Here is a 23,369-nt window from a genome sequence, read left to right as displayed (position 1 = left end):
TTAACCAAATCTCTTTAGAGCTGTTAGTTAGTACAGTGCAAATACCCTGATAGTATTAAAGTAGCTTTCTTTGCTTGCTCATGTATCCTCAGCTCTATTTTTAAAATTTATACGCAAGCCTGTGCTTTGGGTTAATTATACATCGTTCAGTTTTATCCAAGAAAATCTTCTCTTTTTAATTTTTAAGGGTTTTTTTGCACTATATATCTAAGAGGTTTTTTATTCTGTTCTTGACTGATACATAGTGAAAACCAGACCTTCACAGGATATCTTTAATACTCCATTAGATTGCAAGGTTCTACTGGCCTGGTTAGCTGCCTAGGGACCTACCTTTAGTTTGGGACTTCTTGGCTATGAATTGTGCCTATAGCTCAGAAATTCTGAGTTGTGTAAGAGAGGAGAAAGTGAAAATTGTAAACTACAAAAAAAAAAAAAAAAATTAACCACCAGCCCAGCAGCATAATCTGCTTCTTGGTTACACAGCCTTGGACTTTGTGATGATAGCATTACAACAGACATTCTTCGAAAAAAAATACATCTGTTAGATGAGTGTTGTGTTTTGCAGAGACCTGCAAACAAGCCTGTTTTGCTTCAAGGAATTTGAATTTGTATGTGGTACCTTATGATTGTCAAGGCGTGCAGTAAAAATAACGCTAGCAATTGTTATCGATATACATTATGTTTATAGACCACATCATGAAGACTTGGTGTTTTTAGAAGTAGCAAGGAAGAGAAAGTGTCTGTTCTCCTAAACAAAGAGAGGTGAATGCTCTGGGCTGTAACAGTAATAACAGGCTGTAACAGTTTTGCTGCTGTAAAGTGGAAAGTAGGAAAAATCTTTGTATGAAAATCAGTAAGTTTCAGCTGAAGTGAGTTTTTGGTGTGGCATGTTAAGATAAAAGAGAAGCAGCTAAAGTGTGAAGCCAGGGCTGAATGTCATTAGGATATGTGCCTTTAGTTAGTACTTAGGATAAAACGCCTGACTAATGGTCTTGTTCTCAGTGATGATCCCTTTATGTGATTAATTTGAATAATTTTCAGTGTTTACTTGTGATAATTAAGAAATGTTTCAGTATTAATTAATAGTTGCCTACATAGATGTGGGAGCAATAGTGGCAAATCAGAAATAGCCTGATCAGGCTTATTGTGCCAGTAAGTCAGAAACTGTGACAAATAAGCTGCTCATGCATTCTCTTGCCAGCTTGGTCCTTCATTCTGTTTTCTGAATGAATGAGACTGCCTTGGAAGGGAATAAATATAGGAAGTACCCGAAGTCCTTTTCTAATTTACAAGAAAAGATGGTGTTGAGTTTTATTTGACTGTTCAGTTGATCAGACACTCAAGTCCCTGGTGAATTTAGAATTACAAACAAAACTCCTTCTGTTAGAGTTTATGCAAAAACATTTGTTGGGCTCCCACTTCTAGTTACAGTGTTTTTAGACCCGTCAGACCTGCTATACTCCTTAGACCGTAGATGACAATTTCCACAGCAGAACAGTCCTGGTTATTGTATCCTGCCATAATCCTGTCTGACATACTAACAAAAATAGAAGCTTCTCTCAGCAATTCTACATTTTCTTTCCTATCTTCAGTGGAAGCAAATAGAAGAGTATCCTCTTGTGATGGGAATTTGGGACGACTTTTGGTAGATTGGAGATTACAGCAGGACCTATTAAGTTGTAGACTTTGTTCTATTAACACTGAGCTATTTTAGTGCTCTGGAGATAAAGATCTCTAGTACCAGTCAAGGATTTTGTGTATCGGGTATATGGAGTGTAATTGTGTAGCTTTTCAGCTGAAATTATGGGCAACTGTTAATCCAAATAGTATTCAACTCCATGGTATCCATTTGTAGTAGTACACTTTCATATTTAGGAATTCGAGGCACTGTTAGGAGTAATATTTGCAAATGAAAGCTGCGTCGCTTGCTGTTCCAATCTGCTTTGGGCCAATGATTGATACTTTGCACTTTGTTTACTGTGCTGATGTCCAGACACGGAACTGATGCTTTTATATGGGTGAACTTGGGCTCCCAAGAGCAAGCTGAGGATTTCAAACTTCAGTTCAGAATCTCCCATTACGTAGTAGCCACATGTGGAAAGACTTATCAAGGAAGGGGAAGTAATGGGAAGCTTCCTAAAATTCTTCTGAGTATGTTCATTCTGTTCCCAAATGTAGGCATAGATACAGGAGGCCGTCATTATTGTACCATGAACACAGTTTCCACCACTGAAGGATGATGCATTACAGTAATTCTGTTTGTTGTAAGAAGCAGAGCTTAAAATAGAATGGTATGTAAGAATGTATCCTTTCTAAACATAAAGGTTTCTTTGTGTCATAATGAAGTATAGGGCTTTAAAAATTTTTATTATTCATGTCCCTCATATAGTTTGTTCTTTTCATTGAAGTGGCCAACTTTATGACACCTTGTTTTGTAAAAACCTTTTTCCCCTTGTTTGTTACTATTTTCCATTTTGTCTTATTTTCTGGTCAGTTTTAATTTTCATTCTGATGTCTTGATTTAGAAATTTTTTTTTCAACATACATAGTTTTTAATCTTTCTATGCTAACTTCTGGAATGCTAAACCTAAGAGAGATGAGTGTTAAGAGCTGAGTGATCACCCTTGGCGTACTTAATTGTAGACAAGTTGTTTGAACTTGTAACACTTGGAAAATGAAAGTGAATATATTTGTTTTGTTATTCCCATGGAAACGAGATATTTATAATGAACTTCTAAAAACAAGTTACGAATATACACAAAGAAGCTGATTCTTTGTAGCAGTTGCTTAATAAAAAGGAATTAGTTTATTTGGGGGGTTATGGGTTTGGGTTTTTTTCTTAAGTTCATGAGGTCTGAAAAGCTGGTACAAGTAAGGGATTTCCTGAATGTGAACAGGATGTTAAAAATGGGGAAAATAAACTGGGGGTATGACAGCCTTGTGTGTTATGCTGTGTTCATAGTATTATAATTTTTCATACACTTTGAGTTGGAGGGAGCCTTTTACATGTCATCTAGGTAAACACCACCACCTCGCCCTTCTCCCAGAGAGCAGGGATGTATTGGATGAGACCAGGCTGCTCACAGCCCTGTCCAACCTGACCAGGGATGGGCCATCTATCATTTCTCTGGACCGCCTCATGCAGTTTTTCACCACCCTCCTAAAAATGTCTTCCTTATGTCTGGTCTGAATCTACCCTATTTTACTTTGCAGCCATTACCTTGCCCTATCACAACTCCGCTCAAAAGCCTGCCCCCATCCTTCCTTGTAAGCCCCCTAAAAGCTGCAGCAGGGTCTCTTGGAGCCGTGTCTCCACCAGATTGAAGAACCCCAGCTCTCCCAATTTGTCTTCTTGGCAGAGCTGTTCCTTCTCTCTGATCAACTCTGTGGTCCTCCTCTGGACTCGCTCTAACAGGTCAGTGTGTTTCCTGTGCTGGGGACCCCCGAGCTGGATGCAGTTCTCCATGTGGGCTCTCAGCACAGCAGAGTAGAATCCCCTCCCACACCCTGCTCCCCTGCTGCTTTTGGTGCAGCCCCGGATTCAGTTATTGGCTTTCTGGGCTGGGAGTGCATGGTGCTGGCTCATGTCCAATTTTCCATCCAATAGTACTTGCAAGTCATTATCCCTAGGGTGTTTTTGTGGACCTGAATTGGAGAGAGTAAATCAAGGTTCATTGAAAGATTTTCCTCTGTCATTTCTACCTACTCAGTCAGTGGTCTCCTATACATTCAACCCATGACTGTACAGACAGAGGAGAGGGGAGCATGCTGTTCTAGTTAGTAATCATGATGACAGCAACTGCTCAGGGCTCTTCAAGACCTGTCTCTAGGGAGAGGAGGGGTATAGGATTGCTGCTTGATAATTCAGATGCTGGTACATGGCATACGTGTACCATACCTCACATACCAAAAGTGCAAGAACGTGTTGTGTTCCTAGGGTTTTCCACAAGACTTGGCATATGTTATAGCTGTAGAGTTTTGGAGTTAATTATGATGCTTTACAGGTGGATTTGATAATCTTTTATTACATGGGGGAGCAAGAAGGGATATTTTTGGAGTGTAGAAAAAGATAACAAATTTCAAAATGAAAGCTGTTTTAATTAGGAAACTGGGATGTAGTTGCAAAAATTCCTTCACTCCCAATCCTATTTTTAGCATCACTCTTATTAGTGTTGTTGTCTGGTGAAGAATATCAGCTACGATGCACATTTGTTTCTCTTTCGGGGTTCAGCTGCAATAGTACATTGGTCATATATGTGTCCAATTTGTGATTTTACCTAAGCTGAAGGGAAAAAATCCACTCATTTCCTTGCCCCATGTAAGTGACAGGGAAGAGATGAAATGCGAAAGGTAGCTATACCTGTGTCTTGGACCAAATGTTCTTTGTTCTTCTTGGCAGTCATGTTTATGCATTTTTCCTTTTAATTCATACAGAAAAAGTTATGCTCTTCTACTTAATAAGTGTGCAAGCAGAAATTCTTCATGTGTTAATAAAACCCTGAGATCAGTTCATTTGTTTAGAGCATGGCGCTAGTAGCGACAAGGTCATGGGTTTGATCACTTAAGGGTTGAACTTGATGATCCTTGTGGGTCCCTTCCAGCTCAGAATATTCTGTGAAAAATAACAAGTTGACATGAATTTTGGCCGGTTTTGCTGAAAGTGGTAATTTTCTTTCCCACTGCGATGATCCTGACTGATGATCCAAGCTACAGAAAACTGCCTTTGGCAAGGCCTGAATGCTAGGCTTGGCTGTGAGTCTGTAGAGAATTTAGGGCCTTGGGGTGTTGCTATGCTTCAGCAGTGATTGCAGTGATTGACAGTGCTTGCTTTTTCTAAAAGAGAGGCAAAACAAAATGAAGTCTTGACCTCTTGTGCTGCTTAAAAGTTCTTGGACTTGTTTCATCAGAAGAGGGATGTTAATCCTATTAATGAGAATCCTGGAGAAATTCCAGGCAGTTAATTGCAGTTTATTTCACCTTTCTGATTAATGAAATGCTGGATTATATTCTTTATTTCTACTGTCATGATGTTCTTTTACTAGCTAATTCTGAGATTCTCCAGCACATGCTTTACCTAAAGCTGACCAGCAGTTGCAAACAGCAGTTTGGCCAAAAAACACATAAAGTTTATTTTGTAGCGGTTGCTGACATTTGATTCATATGTTGGGCTGCATTGAAAATAAAGAATACTAGTAATGAACAATTATGTAAAGGGTTTCCTTAGTGTTGAATTTTGTTGTGAATAACTGATTTCTCTTTGTTTTAAAAGCCTGGGATAAAATTTCTTTTTTGTTTAGTTAATTGAAGTAGGAGTCACTTTCTAACTGTTGGTTGCTAAACCAGAAATCTCATTTCCCCTTTTCATTAGTGGAGGCATCCCTCAGCTGAGAGGGATTTGACCACTGAAGGTGTCTAAAAGATCAAAGATAAATCCATGATGTACAGCTGAATTGTTCTTGACAATGGTCTTTTTGACACTTGAAGTAAAATTAGATCTCTGTGTGCTGCTTTTCTAGCCCAAGATTTCTGTTGCTGGTGCACACTTTTTCTATCCTAGCATCTATTGTTTATTCCTGTATAAACAGCTGTCTCTGTTGAAAGGACTGCTCTGGGTTGTGTGGTGGTGCTTGGTTATTTTTTTACCCTGATTTGCTTGAAATGTTCTCTAAATTGGCATAAAAATAAATGCTCAAGCAGCAAACAAAACTTGTGTAGTAGTATGTTTCCCAGCAACATTGACTCTCAAATATTACTTAAACTTTGAGAGTTTTGTAATGTAAACATTTTCTGCTTTTGAAGATGGTACTATTTAAGATTTTATCAGCATAAGTATCAAAGCATCTTTTTGAAAATGGTTCTATTTATCTGCTAAACTTTAGTTCAAAATACATGGCTACATTTTGGGGTGTAAATTCTTATTCTAAATATCAAAGAATCTGTAGTTTACTAATACAGGAAAAGATGTGGTTTGTCTCTTCTGTAACAACTAAAAATAGTTGGCTTTTGTTTAATGGTGAGTAAACACACTGATGCTGTTGCTTCATACCTGAATTTTAAAATGAGGAACACTTATACTAGGTTAATATTAGGGAATTGAGTGGAGCAGTGCATACTCTGCAACGTTATCTCCTGCCTAAACTGAATATTTTAAAATGCTAGAAAACAGACAGGCATTAACCTTCTTTTGTTTAAACATATCACTGCGGTGAATGCTTAGTAAGAGTTCTATCAACTGAAACCCTTGGTGTGATGGACCAAAAAAGATCTGCCGGAATGACAATATAAACTGGTGTTTGTAAAGTGTGAATTACCCATTATCAGAATTTGCACCACACACTTGTACAGCAAAATCTATGAGTTTACCAGGGTGCTGTATTGTGTTTTCTGCATACATTTAAATGTTTTTTGAAGATGATGATATACAAAGGAAAACAGGTATTGAATTTAAATGTGTCATTTAAAAACTTGTCAGTCTTCAACTGAGAAGGAATTTCAAGTTTTTAAATGCTTTTCAGTGGTTTGCTTTACACAACAGCAGAATAATTCTTAATTTATTTGTGAATACATGAATTGTGACTTATAAATAATATGATAACAAGATATTCAAAGAGGAATAAAAAGTAGGAAGTAAAAAGACTCACCTAAGATGCTTCACATCTTGTCTTATACATGCAGGCATTATAAGTGATCAACCAAATGAGACTGTATTTAATTTGATGAGCTGCAGGCATTTTGACAGTAGACCCAGTCGCTTTATTTCCTCTTTATTTCTGAACATTCATCAAGGGAAGTCTATGAAGTGCTATCCTGCTGATGTACATATAAAAATAAAGTGGTATTCCTGGGATATGTTTTATTTGACGCCATAAATGGGCTGCATGGACTTTCCTGTTCTCTTGCAGTTTTCTGTTCACTGTGGTAAACTGAAACCATTCTGCTGTTCTTTATTCTGCATTCTGAAATGCTTTTTGTGCTCTCTTGTAATTTCTCTCAATTGCTGTGTGTTTCAACAGGGGAAAGTCTGTAAGAACTATTACTTTTGAGCAGTTTAAGGAAGCTCTTCAAGAACTCTCCAAGAAGCGATTTAAAGGCAAAAGTGATGAGGAAGCACTTCAAGAAATGTATAAACTAATTGAAGGAAAAGGCCCAGGTTTAACTGGAGTAACGGTATGTTGCTGGTCTAATGGACAGATTGTTTCTACCTGTCCCTTGTTCTATTGCAGTGTTGATTTGTTCACCATTTCCCTCCACAATCCACAAATCCAATTTCTCTGTGAGCCCGAAGGCAGCAATTGCAAAGCAGAATTGGAGCAAAGACCGTGCAACAACTGAGTATTGCGCTATTGTGTGTTCTTGTGTGGCACTGTGATTGCTCCTTCTAGGAATTGTACTACCATGTAGTAGCATGTCAGGAATATCCTGAGCTCTTGTGCATGCTTACAACAATGAAATGTTCTTGAAGAGTGGTGTATCCAAATCAAAAGGAGTGTAGTAGCATTAGAGCCTCAATAAAAACTTTTAAGATGTTTTGTGAAATACCAAAAAGCAAAGGCATCTTAAAATGCATTTATTACACCATGTGAATCCCAGAGCAGTGGAAATCTGGGAATAATTATCATGTGGTCCGGTCTTTGTTTCTTATTTGTTCCAAGTCTGTCAGAGTTATAATGTTCTTTCTTTTTCGTTTTCAAATACTGGTCTTAAGTGTTGTATGTGAAAAGGGAGCTATAATGCATACTGTACATAAGCTTGGTTGTCCTTTTAGATGCCCAGGCTAGGCAAGCTTTTATCCAGTATTTTAGGAGATACTGGAGTGTTTACTATCAGCTTGAATAGTTCTGTCAGTTTAGTTCATCTGCTTAAAATTTGTGATCCTCCTAAATTTTGCCTGTAAAGCTGCAAATGAAAATATAATCTTTTCAGAAACTGGTTCTCTACAAATGATCAGTGTAAACATCAAGTGGAAAGATCTCTTTTGAGTTGTAAAATAAATCAGCTTTTTGCAAGATTTTATTTTATTGCTCTTCTACTCTCATTTAAAACAAGTGGTAACTTTGATACAGTCTTAAAACTTGAACCTTCCTTTTTGTTCTTCACTTACCTTAATAAATTTGAATAACTTCTTCATCTGTTCAGGGATTCTTCCTTCAAATTGTGTACATTCTTCTAGGCCTCACTCCTGATTCCATTTTTGGTGTTTCAGCAGGCAGACATTGAAACGAGCCGTGCTGCTGCTAAAGGAATAGTCTCTTTTTGTGTGGGGTATGTGGATGAGAGAGCTTTGCAGATTCAAAGTAGTATCACATGGGTTCAGCAGAGGTATACCAGTGTGCCAGCAGCAGGGGGAGAAAGAGCAGAGGGGAATATGAGCCAGAGATGTGAGTCTTGGCTGTACAATATGTGCTGTTCTGGGGAGAGTTGAGACGTTGAGAAAGGGGGATCAGAATATCTTCTTCTGCTACCTGAAAAAGTAAGGGGTAGGAGGCAGAGCTTAAAAAGGAGGGAGATTGCAGGCTGGGAGTGTATGTGTGTATGTATGTAAAACCAAATTTCATGTTTGTTTTCTCATGCTAATTTAGTTCCTGGATGGTAAAAAAGACCTGCAAACGTGACAATTAAAGACATTAAAATAAATAAATGAATATGTGGCCACTCTCCTCCTGCAACCCAGGAGTGCAGATATGAATTCTCTATGCAAGCTTTTAATGCTTTGTTTACTTTGGGAAGTCAATATTGTGGAAATTTTAAGTTGTGCTGCTTTCTGTATGGTTAGATAAAGTTACATTAAGCTTTTCTTAAAAGTTCTAAGGTAAATCAGTCATGCCATGTAGTGTGTGCCCTGCTCTGTAAAACTCTGCTATAGGTCATGTGGATTTGGTTCAGGTCTCAGAAAACTTTTTGTGACTACTGACACATTACTCTAAATATATTGGGGAAAGAGTTGAAAATATTATTAAGTGAAGCTTGTGGATAAGAATACTTCAGCAGCACATGGGGAATTTTGTGTCTTGGCTTCTTCTCATGTTCTGTGCTGGGTATTCTGGGGAGGTAGGGGGCAGGGGTAGTATGTGTGGACTAAATGGCAGCCTGGCGAAAGCACTCCTTCAGCAGGACAGCAGAAAGTTTATCTTCACATCAGACAATGCAGGTTTTGGTGCATGTTGGGATAGAAGTGATAGAAGATTTATCTTCTGTTTATTTTTAATTCTCCTTAAGAATGTCATAGATTTACAAAAATCCCTGCTTGCTGTTGATGTGGTTGAGAAGGCTCAGCAGCCAGATATTGAAACCAAGTTTAGGCTGCTTTCTAATCTGGGAACAGAGCATATATAATTGACTTTGTCACAGAGGAAGAAAAACACAGGAAAGTGATCTGGGCTAACAAAGCCAGTGGCTTTATTAGCTCACTTGGTGGTGATCTCTCAGTAGAATATACAGTACAGGTCGTGTAACTTTGGCAGCTTGTAAGCAGACATGTAAATGAATTCTGGGGCCTTTTAGTTGTCCTCATTCCTACACAAAGGTTACAAAGAGCAAAACTGGGGTTCTTTCTTTTCCTGTACCAAGAGCTGTGTGCCATAACAATGCTGAATTTTTGCAGTTTTTTTCCTCCTGGGGAACAGATCCTTACTTTGGTTATTGTTTGCTGTTAAAATAAAACCAGTTGAACTTCAGTGCATATTCATCAGGGTCCTTGAATAGAAATGCAGAACAATTTCAAGTGTAAGGAATCTGGGATGATCTCATTCAAACCTTCTGTTCACAAGAGGGCTAACTTAAAGCCAAATCAGGTTGTTCAGGGCTCAATCCAGTGAGATTCATGGTGAGAGGAGTATGGGTGGCAGGGCAGTACAGCAGCAACAGCACTTTAAAAGCTGGATGATGGGTGCTCAGGGAGATGTTGATGTGGGCAAGATCATATTCTCACCAAAACATACCTGTTAGGGCAAAAGCAAGGAAGCCAGGGTGCAACCCACAGAGTATGGTAAAGTAGACAAAACAGTTGTTGCAGCAGAAGTGCAAAGAGGCTTAGGAATTCCACTTAAGATTATGTGGCTCTCCTTGAAGACTATACAGTGGTAGTCTGAAAAAGCTGCAGGAGATACTGTCCAGCACATGGACTTCCATTAAGATTTAAAGTCTGCAGAACTGCCATTAGCACATCAGAGTCCTTGGCTCTATTAGGAAGAAGTCCTATATCCACCTTGAATGCTTCAGAGAGCTCCTGTGTCTTCCTGGAGGTCAGAGCAGTGGTGGCCACTCTTGTGGGAGATGTGCTGTGGTCAAGGTCCTGAGATTCCAGATGGCGGGAGAAGATGAAGAGGAGACTGACGTGGTGCTTGTGGAAAACCCAAACTACACAAGGTGTAGGAGGAAGGAGTGACAGCTGAAAACCAAGTGGACAGAGACTATTGAGATAGAAAAGGCTGAAAGCTTGTGGCTTCTGGCAACAAAAAGTCACAGATCTGCTCCACCTCTAGTTGTTCAATTTCAGAATACATGCAGTATCTTAAGCACTGGTGAGGATCAACAAGGCCCGTCAGAGTCAGCTGAACCTGAATTTAGTGTTCACACAAAAAGGGGAAAATGAGTGATAATGTTGACCAGCACTATCTCACCCTGTGAGAACAGACAGGTTCTTTTAAGAATCCTTGCTTGAATGAATCTTTGGCTGGCCACAGATTTGTAGTTATATCAGGCCTTAGCATGAGCTGTCTATTAGTGAAAGTCTGGAAAGGAGTTGAATGAACAGTCACAGAAAATTTTGCCATCCCAAATATCTCATGTACAATTACACTTCCCATTTCCGTAATGGGTGACACTATACTCTGGCAACAGTGCTGTACCATGAGTCAGGAGTAATGGGTACCAGTCACAGAGAATTACTGGAGATTCTTGTGGATGGTCGAGGCATGTATTTTCTGATCTCACCTGATGTCTCAGGAGTTTTATTGCTTGGTAGGTGCCAGGATTCGGGATTGTTGCAGATGCACGGCCAAGATTTGTCCAGCCTCCTCACATGGACCTCTTCTTTCTCTTTCTCTTCCTTGTGGGTACCCAGAGTACTGCTCTGGAGGTAACCTGGCACATATAAAGGGGAACTACAGAGGTTTAGGGATGAGAGTGATGGGTAAGGAGCTGAGATCTTGTCTTGCCAATCCCGGGAGGAGGAAAGATTGGGTAGAAGTGGACTGTATGGCTTCTCTTGAAGATGGGGCTTTGGCTTCTACGACCAGAGAAATGTGGGCTACTCAGCATGCATGGAATAAATCTAACAAGGTAAAAACCAAGAGTATGTTTACAAACTAAGCTTACTGGTCTGCTGAGGAGACTATTAGACTGGGTATGGAAGATTGCCATAGCCTGAAGATGAAAGATCATAAGGGGCAGAGCAGATATGTTTAGGTGACAAGCCTGACAAGGGAGGTTTTTGCACTTCTATAAATGCTGCAGGACATAGGGTCAGTCTCTAACGCCTGCACACAAAAGCATGTAGTATGGGGAAAGCAGGGCAAATTAGTTGCAGAGATGTGATTCACTGGGATTGTGCAGGTGTGTTAACACAGCTCTTCTGACTGGAGTGCTGCACTGGATAAATAGAGGCTCTTCAGGAAATATATGAAAAAAATGAGGAAGAGGGATGGTAGTGTATGTAAAGGCTTATGATGACAGCATCTAGCTTTGGACCAAGTCTCATTAAAGACTGGTTGTAACATTAAATTGAAGAAGGATTCAGAAATACCCTCACTGAAAAAAGAAAAAATGCTTTATAATGTATTTCCCTTTCTGTTTTGTCTTCACCACCAACAAGAATGAAAAACTCCTCAGAGAAGTGTTGGCACACTGTTTTTGCAGGAGATCATATTAATCAGGCTACTAGATACCATGAGTTGGGATTGTGCAGTGACTTGGACTGTTGAAGTGCTGGAGAATGGGAGTTAAAGGGCTAATCTTAGAGAGGAGGAAAGGAAACGGTCTCTTGTAGCTGCCAAATAAAACCTGGTCTGCCCTTACAGCTGGATTTTACATGGTCTTCTCTTGATGGAGCCAGACCTGGGTCAGGCAGATTTATGTGAATTTGTTGCTCTAAGTGGTGTCACATATAAGGCACCTTTTGGATGTCTTTCCTCTGTCTCTGCTGGACACCTAGTAAGTGAGAAGGTTTAGGTATGTATATAGAATTAGGACTTGCAGTGCTATATCATCTGAGTGGCATTATTGGGAACCACTCCATTGAAAGTTCTCACCAGGATGAGTTAAAATGATGTTACGTTCTGGCCCTGTTGAAGTGGAGTTGCTTATCATTTACTTTTGTGTGGGTGTGTGTGTGCATGCACTAAAACAAAGGAACAGGAATGAAATCCAAATTTTATTTGAAGCTTGATCTGTCTTTCTGACTTTCTGCGGACTTCTAATGCATGTGCATGTATTCCCATGAATTTAAAACAAAGTAAATACAGTCTTGGTATGGAGTTCTGGTACAACAACTCCCACATCCCAAAAAGGGCAGACTTTCCCTTTGAAATTGTTTTTCCATGTTGCACTCATTTTTCGTTTCTTATTTTTACAAAGGTTGTGGATATTACCAGCAGACCAGTAATTTTCAAAACCTTGCTGAGACTATGAATGTTGGTGCTGATTCTGCAGGCTCCCAGAACATTTTAATTGCATAAAGAAATCTCCATGGCAACTTCTTCTAGGAAGATGTGCTGTTAGATGGTGAAGTTTTACGGTTGAAGGAGCAAATGTTGGAAAGCACTCAATTTCAGCAAGGAAAGCTGGCTGCAGCTGGCAGTGTGGCCAGGAGTGCTGTGGCTAAGGTGTTGCACCCTTGTGGTGCGGAGTAAGAGGAGCAGCTCACCCACTGCCTGTCAGCAGTGTTTGTGGCAGTGGAGGCACTCCCAGCACGGCCAGTCCCTCAGCAGGCAGGGACTGTGTCTCTGCTATCTGGACATTTGTAATTGAGGAAGGAAAACCAAGCAGAAAACCCAACTGCAGGGTTTTGCATCATTCAGTTTCTGCCTAAGCTGTGGAGCAGCTTTAAATCAAGCTGGAATCTTTGTCAGCGATGGCAAGGGTGGAAAATAGCTGGAGGCAAAGTTGTTTGAGTGGAGCCAAGAGTTCATTGTGCAAGCCAGGGCACTCGGTGTCTGTTTGGAAGGTGAGATGTTCCTGAAGTCCAGTAGGTTTTCCCGGTGCTTTTCCTTCCCAGAAGTGGTTGTGGAGAGCCTTTTGGGATGGTGCCATGCTGTGTGCAGAGCTGCCCAGCGCAGAGTTGCCGCAAGTCTGGCAGGGGCTGTGGTGCTGCAGGAGTGAGCCCTGTGCAGGTGCAGGAGCGTGTGCTGCACTGCCCTGCTCGTGGAGCCCTTTGCCCTGTGCTGGGTGCAAAGCCTTTGTGACATTTGCTTGGGTTTTGAACCGTGAGCTTTGAGGAAGGGATGGGAATGTGTGCTGACAGAAAATGAGGAGCGCTACCCTGGCAGCACGGAATTGTCTTTCCTCTTCTTTGGCTCTGCTTTGTTCTGGAGGGAAAAGCGTTGAAAGTGTGGGAAATCTTCCAGTCTCACATTGTTACCTTATTTTCATGATTGTGGCTTCACTAGCTTCATGTGATGCTTCTAGCCTTTTGACACAAGAGTTGATTTTGTGGGGTCTTTTGAGTCCATGAAATTCATCCAGTTTTCCTGGTACAACCAAGCCAAGCCAGTGCAGCTGCAGAGCTTTCAGTTCATATATTTTTCTTTGGCAAACTGCTATATACTTCTGTGCTACAGTAGACCAAATTCATGTTCTTGACTTCTGTGCTCTCATTTCCTTTTTACAGTAATTAGTTTCAGTTTCCTAAGGGCTTATAATGCATTTCTGGAACTAATTCAATTTCTTGAATATAGTGAAATGGATTGTGTTGCTTGCTCTGTAAACTGGTTCTTGATTCTTTAGTTATCTTGAGGTAGCAGGCAAAATCTGTGTAAGTTTGCAGAGTTGTCTTCCTCAAGAGAGGGCATGGGAGGAATGTGGCATTTGTTAAGGTTTCCAGAGTTTAAAGACAACAGCTTTCACTTCCTGTCTTTGGTATGAGGGCTGCTTCAGACAGAAGTTGCACTATTGGTAATAGGGAATTTGGATGAGATGTTGGATTGTTTCGGTTTTTTTACTTACCTGCAGTGTGGTCAGACCCTGGAACAAGTTGCCCATGGAGGCTTTGGGACTTCGGAGGGGTTCAGGACTTGACTGGAGAAGTTTCTATAGAAGCCTCTTTGAGCTTTGCTGTGAGCAGGGCCTTATGCTAGATAAAGACTCATATTCAAAGGCTCTTTCCAACCTAAATTGTTCTGTGACTTAGTCATTTTAAGTTTTGATAATCCTCAGGAACAGAGAATCCCCCACTCTTTCCAGGCTTGACCAACCACAGTGGTGAAAAATTCTCGTGTGACTAGTTGGAATTTCATGTCTTCCAAATCATGCCCGTTATTGTTTACTTCTAAACTGTTTCTGTTTCTAATATAACCACTCTGTTGAGGACAGGAATAAGATTTGTCTCTCCCTTTTTAATTCTGCGTCTTTATAAACACATTCCCATCATCTTTTCCATGTATGTCACATGCTCCAAGCCCCTTGCAATCTTAGCAGCACTTCTTTGTAGACACACAAAGTGAGGAAAAATACTGGATTTCTAAGAAAAAATGCACAAAAAATTAATAAACTCAATTTGGAACACTAAATGATTATGTTTGATTCTGTTGTGTAGGTAGAACTTTCTTCCTAAGGCAAAGTTTTTTTAAAATAAAATATTTAAGTTCATGGGCACTTTCTGTGATAGGCAAACTTTGTGGTTGACTGTATGTGCAAATAAGAGATGGAAAATGAAGGCTTCTATGGTCTCAGAAAAAAAAAAAAAGGAGGAGATTGGCCCCAAGGAATTTATTTCCTTTAGAATAATGTAGAGAAATTATATAACTTACTCTAGATAGTAAACAGTTCAAACAGAATTGCTGTATGACAGGGCAGAATCATTTGTGTGTGATTCATTGTGAAAAAGAAGAGTAGTAACTTGCTGTTGTGGAAACTCTTCTCATCCAGCCCTTTGTGCTCTTCACTATATTTCTTCCTACATTTTTCTTTATTTAAGAAGGATGGTCAGCTTTCTCCCCCCCACCCCTCACTTTTTTTATTTGCCTCCCCATACCCTTATGCAATAATGAGCAGATAGGTTGTAGAGAATGAGCTCACAGCCACCCTTTCAATTGGTTTTGCCTTTTGCTCCATACCCAGTTTAATCTGTATAGTTGGTTTTGTTCAGAAACAGAATAAAACCATTTTGATAAGAACAGTTAGTTGCACATTCAGTTTATAGAGGCTGTTCACTAAAAATAAGTCATTAGCTTATAGAGGAATCTTTATGGATAAACATTTCAAGACACTGAAAGTAATGGTACAGCTAGTCCTAGAAATCATATCCAGGCACTTGAAGGAGAAGAAAGTCATCAGGAGTAAGCAGCATGGTTGATCACCAAGGGAGAGTTGTGCTTGACTGACCTGTAATTTCTACAATTAAATGACTGCCCAACTAGACAGGGGAAGAAGGGAGTAGTACGTTGTCTACCCAGGCTTTAGTAAGGCCTTTGATGTGGTCTCTTACAAGAGTCTCACAGCCCCTCAAGCTGGTGCTGTAGTGGCTGGATGGGCAGACACTGAAGTGGATTGAAAACAGGCTGAATGGTTGGGTCCTGAGGGTATTGATGAACGCTGCAAAGTCTAGTTGGAGGCTGGAAAACAGTGGTGTACCCCAGGGGTCCATACTGAGTCGAGTCCTGTTTAACATCTTCATTAATCATCTTCATGATAGCGTGTGGTATATTTTCAGTGAGTTTGCTGATGACACAGAGCTGGGAGGAGTGGCTAATAGGCCATCCAGATGGGATGGTTGCCACCCAGAGGGATCTCACAGTCTGGAGATCTGGGCTGACAGGACCTTCAGCAAGCTCACAAGCAGTGCAAAGTCCTGCAGATGGTAAGAAGAGCCCCACTCACCAGTATGTGCAGGGCGCCATGCAGATGGAAAGGAGACTGGTTGAAATGGACCTGGGAGCGCTCATGGACACCAAGCTGAACCTGAACCGGAGAGGTGTTCTTGCTGTATGGAATGTTACTGGTATCTCAGCTGCACTACAAGTATTGCCAAGCAAACAGGGTGCTCCTTCCCCTCTGCTCAGCACTGGTGAAATCTCATCTGAAGTCCTGCATTCAATTCTAGGCTGCCTGGAGAATACTGATTAGCTGCTGGAGAGAGTCCAGAAAAGGGCTGTTAAGGTGATGGAGGGACTGAGCATATCTCCTGTGAGGAAAGGCTGAGGGAGCTGAGACTGTGTAATCTGGAGAAGAGAAGGCTCAAGGGTGAATCCCATATCCATGTATATAAATACCTGAAGGGAAGGTGCAAAGATGATGGAGCAAGGCTTTTTTCAGTAGTGCTCAGTCACAGGACTTTTCTATGATTCTGTGATATATAGTATCACTACCTGCTTCTGGTTGAGGATCCCAGGATGGGTATGAACTTGTTGTATATTCTACTCTGTATTTACAAAGAGTTTTTTGAATGAAAGCACCTTAGCACAAGCTTAAAAATATTCACCCCCACCTTAAAAAGAAAGGAGTATTTTCTTTTTAATGTATACATGTTCATCATAACAATGATGGAAAAAAAGGAAAAGGAGATATGAGGTGTTCTGCATAGCCTTGTAGTGGCATCTCATCTCTGATCTTTCATACAAATGCATCAGTTCAGGGAGTGATTGCATAATGTGCAAGGAATTAACATTGCTTGGATTTTGTATTGTTGGAAACAAGGTGAGCCTCCCATTTTATAGGAATTTTGCCAACAGCAAATCAACAGGATTTCAATTATAATAATGTCATATGTGGGAAGGGGCACATCAGTGACAGAAGCTGTAGTCTTTCTTTTTCAAATAGTATTAAAGTTTACCATTACAAATACTCAGAATAGCAGTCTGTCCCGAGATGAATTTGGTAAAGGAAGGGCAGTCAGCTAGAGTTTCTGAGACTTCTTTGTAGATGTGATGTTAGAGTGTATGCAGGTGTAGACAAAACTGATTTTCTGTAAAATAATGGTTTTTAAATACAAGGAAAGCAAATATTATTTAAGTTTAATTAACTCCATATTGAATATATTGGCCTTGTCTTGGATTTGGAGTTTTCCTTGTCAAAAGGTGCTACCAGGTCAATGTGAACAAGTAAACTGTATATATTAGACCAATACTTCTTCCTAAGCATTGTCTTGATACCTGTTTTTTCAGTATAGAAAAATAACCACCTCTGCAAATAGTACTCTTAAGACTGCAAGACAAGTCCCTAAAGGTCATTTAGCAATGCTGTTTTGAGCAAAGAATGCTCTAGTGGTCATTTTCTTTCAGATAGTGGCAGGTGATGCACATTAAAAAATGCCCAGATTTTAACATTTTTGTTCATTTTAGCTCAAAAGTCTTGTGTGTTTTTTCTTCAACTGATTTTAAATAAATAAATAAAATTAAAATATAATTTAATTAATTAATATAAATAAAATAAAATTGAAATATAAATTTTAAGGATCAAAGAGGCTGATCCTAGTCCAAGCACAGAGGTTGTCATGCTTCTATATTGTTTTGTGAAATAATTTTTTTTTCTGTTTCTGTAGTCAAATTTTTTTTTTGTCTCAATGACAACAAAACTGATTTTTGAAGAGCCTGTTATGACTCTGGAAGAAAAAATCTTTGCTCAGTGCCATTTCATAGACTGCTAATTTCCTAATAATAGAAATTAATTTCAGTCCTTCCAGTTTGTTACTTCTTTCATGAATCCTAGAGTTTAGAATGAAATTGTCTTTTGAAGCAATTAATTCTAGTTTTATTGGAATACTTTTTCTATATTGGTGGAGCCAGGCTTTTATACTTTTGTGTTGACATAATGGATTTTGGACATGGTTCAAAATGTGAAATCAAGATGAAACTTCTTCATATTGTTGGTGCTTTGAACTTGATTATTATCAAAAGTATCTCATACTGAAAGTCTCTTCCAAAAGGTTTTGACATAATTTGTGCTATTTCATTTTCTGCTGTATTATTATTGTCATTGTATGTAATGGCAAGAAACAAACATCTTTTGTATCCTATTGCTGGGAAGGAGTAGGTATTTGCATAGTCTTTGTCATTAGCAAAGATGTAAATCTTGGTAGCATGTAAAAGTATCTATTTTAAGAATAGCTGATTTCTGATGTGTCTTTTTTGTTTTGTTTCTTTGTTTTCTTCCAATAGAAAACCGTTGCATCTCCAACTGTTTCACGCCTTACAGATACTTCAAAATTCACGGGTTCTCACAAAGAGAGGTTTGATGCCAGTGGGAAAGGAAAAGGCAAAGCTGGCCGAGAAGATCTGGTGGATAACTCAGGATATGTATCTGGTTATAAGCATGCAGGCACATACGATCATAAAGTACAAGGAAACAAGTAAGGCTGAGGGTTTACAGCACAGAGGGGAATAGAGTATATATTTGTAAGGATGATGTTATGAATCCCACATGTTTCAGTTATTGTGAATGTTGAGACTATGTTGTCAAGAAGTTGTCTTCAGGAACTGGAACTGATTTCAACATCTGCTGAGCTACTTGCAGCACAATGCCACTTCATTACATTCCTCATGCATCTATTGGCAAAAATAAATAATATGTAGGTGTAAAAAATACATTATATTGCTGAGCTTTAGGAAAACAAAACCACGCCAACAAACAACAAAGCCAAAGTCAAGAGCAGTCATACCACACTTTGTCAATTCAAGCAAAATAACTCAAACATTCCTCGGTGTTCAGTTGCCCTGATGATGTCAAAGAGAACCTCTTGAAAAGAGGATCTTTTGTAGCAGTCTTTCTGAAGAATATCCCATTACTTATGCAGTTTCATTTGACTATTGTTTTAGGGGTTTTTTTAAATGTCTTATATGGGATCTAGCACTTTTCTTAAATAAACAATTGGGAAGTAAGTGGTAGTAATATACTAGGTTCTAGCCTGTGATTGTCATATACCACTCATTGGAAAACTGAAAAAAAAAAGCTATTTCTAGGACAATATAGGCTCTAAAGTATTTTATGTCAACAGAAAGAGTAGGAAAATATCAGCCCTTATTTTCCTCCTGTCTATACTTTGTGCTTGTTCTTGTGTGTACTGTAGCATGGTTCTGACTGGCTGGATTTGGATGGAGCTATTGTACTAACCTGAGAGATGAGGCACAAGACATTACTAAGAAAGTATAATTAAGGATTTTCACAGGCTGTTTTCAAGTTTGCACTGCCTCACATTGGAAGTGAAGAGGGCATTAAGCTAATAATACTTTAAAATATTGTTTATGACTTAACACTGCCAATCAGATTCCTGTTAAATGAATGTTGTTTTGCACATAGTCCCTTTAAGCTCTAACATATGTAAGGAAAGCTTATGGCCCCTTGGAGTAAGGACATTTACAATTAATATCTATGTAATCAGGTGCAATTTTCCCACAGAAAAAAACCCCAAATCATTATAACTGGGCTACATTTAATGGTTGATTTGTTTGAATCCAAGGGATTTGATTCTCTGTTCACTTTTGCTACCAGACTTGGGAGCAATAGTATTGCTGGGAATGGCTTTCCAATGTTACCAGGAGAACCAGTCCCACAGGTTTAAGGTACAGGCAGCTGAGTGTGACCTAGCTGGGGTCCAGAATTAAATTAATTCCAGAAAAGAAATTAATTGGAATAAAAATAACTTTTTTTTAATATTGGTTGAAAAGGAGAGAAAAGGCCATTCCACTTTTCTGCAAGAGCTAAACAAGTACCTTGATGTATTACTCAGTTTCTCTAAAGTTATGAAAGATAGGATGTCCAGTGCTCAAAACCAGCTCTTTGCAGTTCTGCCTTGCTTTCCTTCAAAAAGAGCTTCTGCCCTGATTTTCGTGTTCAGCTCTTAATCAATGTTAATAGATGTATTGCTCTCCCTCCACCCAGCATCCCACTGAGAGTACATAAACATGGGTGAGCAGTGTGTGCTGCCATGTGCCATGCAGGTCAACAGTCTGTATTTGGCCAATGTATGGAAAGAGAGCTCTGGTTTTCAGCCCTTAAACTGTTCATGTTCTGTTCTGCTGACATTGTGTGGTAGCCTGTCCTGTAACTTTGTCCTCAGTGACCCTTTGAGCCCATACATCAGCCTAAAACCTAAACAACAATTGCTAACAAAAGGCAAGGGCTTCCTTGTGGACTTGGACATCCTTTTGTTTGTTTATAATTCATTTTGATGTTTGTTTTTAAGCAGGAGGGGAGTTTGCCAAAACATAGCACATGCTCCTGGAAAGATTTAAATTGCTTTCCTACAGATGGCATTGGTTACTTGTGAAGAGCTTAGGTGTATGTAAAGCTGCTCAGGATGCAAAGTGTTCAGCTTTGTGAACCCTTTCCAAGAATTACCCGGTGTTCTTGAAGAGTGAAAGGTTATCCACTACTTTGTTGCACTGGGGACCTGTCATACTCCAAAGTAGAAAATAGGATACTTGATACCAACAGTGGCTAAATTATTCTGGCATGGTAGTAAACTGTCTAAATGTAAAGAGCATTCTTTGTCACTGGTGCCTGTGCATCTGAAGATGGCTCCAGGATAGTCCTGGTTTTTTTAATGAATAAGAAGGCTGAGCCTACAAACCTTGATGAATCGTCCCACTGAGTTACATGCAAAATCAGTGTCCCTGTTTTTCCTTTTGACTTTAAGACTTGACTAATAACTCACTGGTAACTGAAAAGTTCTGGACCCAGCCTCACTAAAGGGTGAAGTCCAGCCTACTGCAGAGTCCAGGAGCACACTGTTGACCTGGGTGTTTGTTGCTAGCTATTGTCTGGCACATTGGGTGACACTTTGCTTTTAGGTACACAAAAGACTGGTTTTCTCAGAGTACAGAGTCTGTAATGCCAGAATATTTCCATACAGGAGGAGTGATCGGTTAGGAAGATTTTAAGATATAAACAGGTTTTAAGCTGTTGGTTCAAAGTGAGAGAGAGATCAGCACATGAAGGCATGCAAGGGAATTCACAGTGCAAGCAGATCCAAGCTGACACTGTCTAGAAATTGAGTTATAAGACGCTGATGGAACAAGCAGAGGTTCTGCCAGAGTTTGCTTTGCATTGCTTCTGCAGTATAAAATCCCTGCCATGAACCAAAGCACTTTATTTGTACCTGATGCAAAATCTGAAATTCTTTCAATGCCATAGTAAGCTTGGGATCAGAACCTGAGAAGATGGTTCAGATAGCAGTATTTTATTTTGAGGAACACACTTCTTTGTTCTTCTTTGTTTCTCCAGTCTGATAGTTTTAAACCTCAAAGTGATACATGAAAATAAGTCATTCTGATGTGACAGTTACAAAGGAAAGTTGTTGCTGGGAAGATAGTGAGGGTTTTTTTCTTTTACTATATTTGGTGTGAAAAATAATGGCTCTGAATAAAAGCATCTTATGCAGCTGTGTATTAGGGGTTCACTACCTACTTAAGCTCTTACTATTCCACTAATATTGGTAGGAAATTAAAAGCCTAAATACTTGCTTGATTATTAGCTTTTAAGTTCCAGGCCTGCTTGGGAATGAGGCACAGTACATTTTCTTACATCTGCTATTCCCTCAACTCTCAGGACAGTAAGTACAGCTTATACCTCAAAGATGACAGGAAGGGATAGCTGAGGAGGTGCCCCATTTTCAGCCCTTAGGGTGTTGTTGAGCATATTCTCTTCCGATGCACCATGCTGCAGACTGTAACTAAATGTCATGTCTGAAGTAAGGACATGGGAACCTAATGCGGTTTACTGTCCTCTCTTTTTTGGGAGGCATCTCAATTGATTCCATCTAAATTTCCAGCTTGATTTTCAGCATCTTCCACTATGTAGCACTGTCTTATGTGACATCTTCTATAAAACCCTGTTGTTCCTAGTTATCTTTGCTTTCATTACTACAGTAGATGCTACCGAAAGAAATGTGATCAGAAAGTCAGATAGCTTTTAGAAATAATTGCCTTAAAGAACAGACCCGAATTTCATTTAAATACTGTGGCAGTACACAATCCTTACCTGTGTGTCTACTGAAGCTTAACCTGACAAGACTGAGGGCAAGAAACTAAAATCCTTACTGAGGCAAATGAATAGTCATTACAAATAATTTTCTGAAAATGATGTTGTTTTTAAGTAAAATATGCAGTAGTCAAAAGGAATTTTCTTATTAGGGCTTACTTACTAATTCTGTTTAGTCACTCCATGAGCTTTAGTTGAGAGATTTGCTGGGAGTTTTGCAACCATTAGGATGGAAATATCAAAACCAAAAATGATTGTCCTGCTCTTTGTGGTTATCAAAGCTATCACAATAGCATTACTGAGAAGCAGACATTAAAAAACACACATAATTTCATGGGTCTTATATGAACAGTTGTAATTAATTGTAGTTAAATATTTGGAATCCCAAGGGAAATGTTGAATATTAGACTATAGCCAAAATTTAGCCCCTTTTCTTTAAAACTATTTATTACTTCTTACCTCCTTTTCATTTAGGGAAGGGAAAGGGAGATCTGAAAACTATTTACGTGTCACAGATTGTGTTTTTCATCAGCATGGAGATTGTCTTTCAAAGATATTTGAAAGTATGTATTTTACTGACCTTAAACTAAAAATTCTGACAATTAAATTTAAAAGTCTGACAATTTTTTAGCATTTTACAAAACTTTGTTCACAAAGTACCATTTCAGTCATCCTTTTTTCCCCCTCTGTTGGCTCAATTAATATTTTTATAGTAGCTGGAATTAGGCAGAACAAAAAGGCAATGACTACTATGGGTTTGACTTGCAAGTGATAGATATCCCAGCCATATGAAACCATCTGTAGAGAAAATCCTCATGTATATTCCTCCAAAACCAAAACTTTAAAGTTGTAATTGATAGGTTTTTTCCTTAAGACTTTTCATAGTTATGAAATAAATTTTAATTATTTGTGCCTGCATGTATGATAGTCAAAACATAACCCTGCCTTCAGGGATGCATGTGTTCTGGGGGCACGTGCCTGTCATCTGTGACTAACAGTTCTCTGTTTGCACTGGCCAAGAGCAAACCTTTTACCTTCATGATAGAGCAAATGTAACGTTGCACTGGTATGTGTCCTCTTAACTGACTGTCAGCCTTGCGTGTGTGCCAAAATAACTACACCTTTGTGTATGTTGTTTGTAGTGTGAATATTATGTTCTTGGCTTGTCACTTAGTTGGTATTAAGTAATGTAATGCACAAGACTTGTGTAGGTTTGTGTGTGCGTACACATGCTCTTTGGA

At 39.3% G+C, this 23,369-nt stretch overlaps 1 protein-coding gene across 1 annotated transcript in view; it reads left to right on the top strand.

Annotated features, from left to right (window-relative positions):
• The window catches only part of TPPP (tubulin polymerization promoting protein), a 71,871-nt gene that overhangs the window by 35,661 nt on the left and 12,841 nt on the right, over positions 1 to 23,369 (top strand). The window contains exons 3-4 of the mRNA XM_059850768.1: positions 7,014 to 7,167; positions 18,309 to 18,499. Coding sequence (XP_059706751.1) covers positions 7,014 to 7,167; positions 18,309 to 18,499 — 345 coding nt within the window. The remainder of the gene's footprint in view (positions 1 to 7,013; positions 7,168 to 18,308; positions 18,500 to 23,369) is intronic.

Source organism: Haemorhous mexicanus, chromosome 1 (assembly GCF_027477595.1).
Source record: "Haemorhous mexicanus isolate bHaeMex1 chromosome 1, bHaeMex1.pri, whole genome shotgun sequence".
Lineage (NCBI taxonomy): Eukaryota > Metazoa > Chordata > Aves > Passeriformes > Fringillidae > Haemorhous > Haemorhous mexicanus.
Note: the sequence above shows the minus strand (reverse complement) of the source record. Positions and strands in the feature narration are given on the sequence as shown.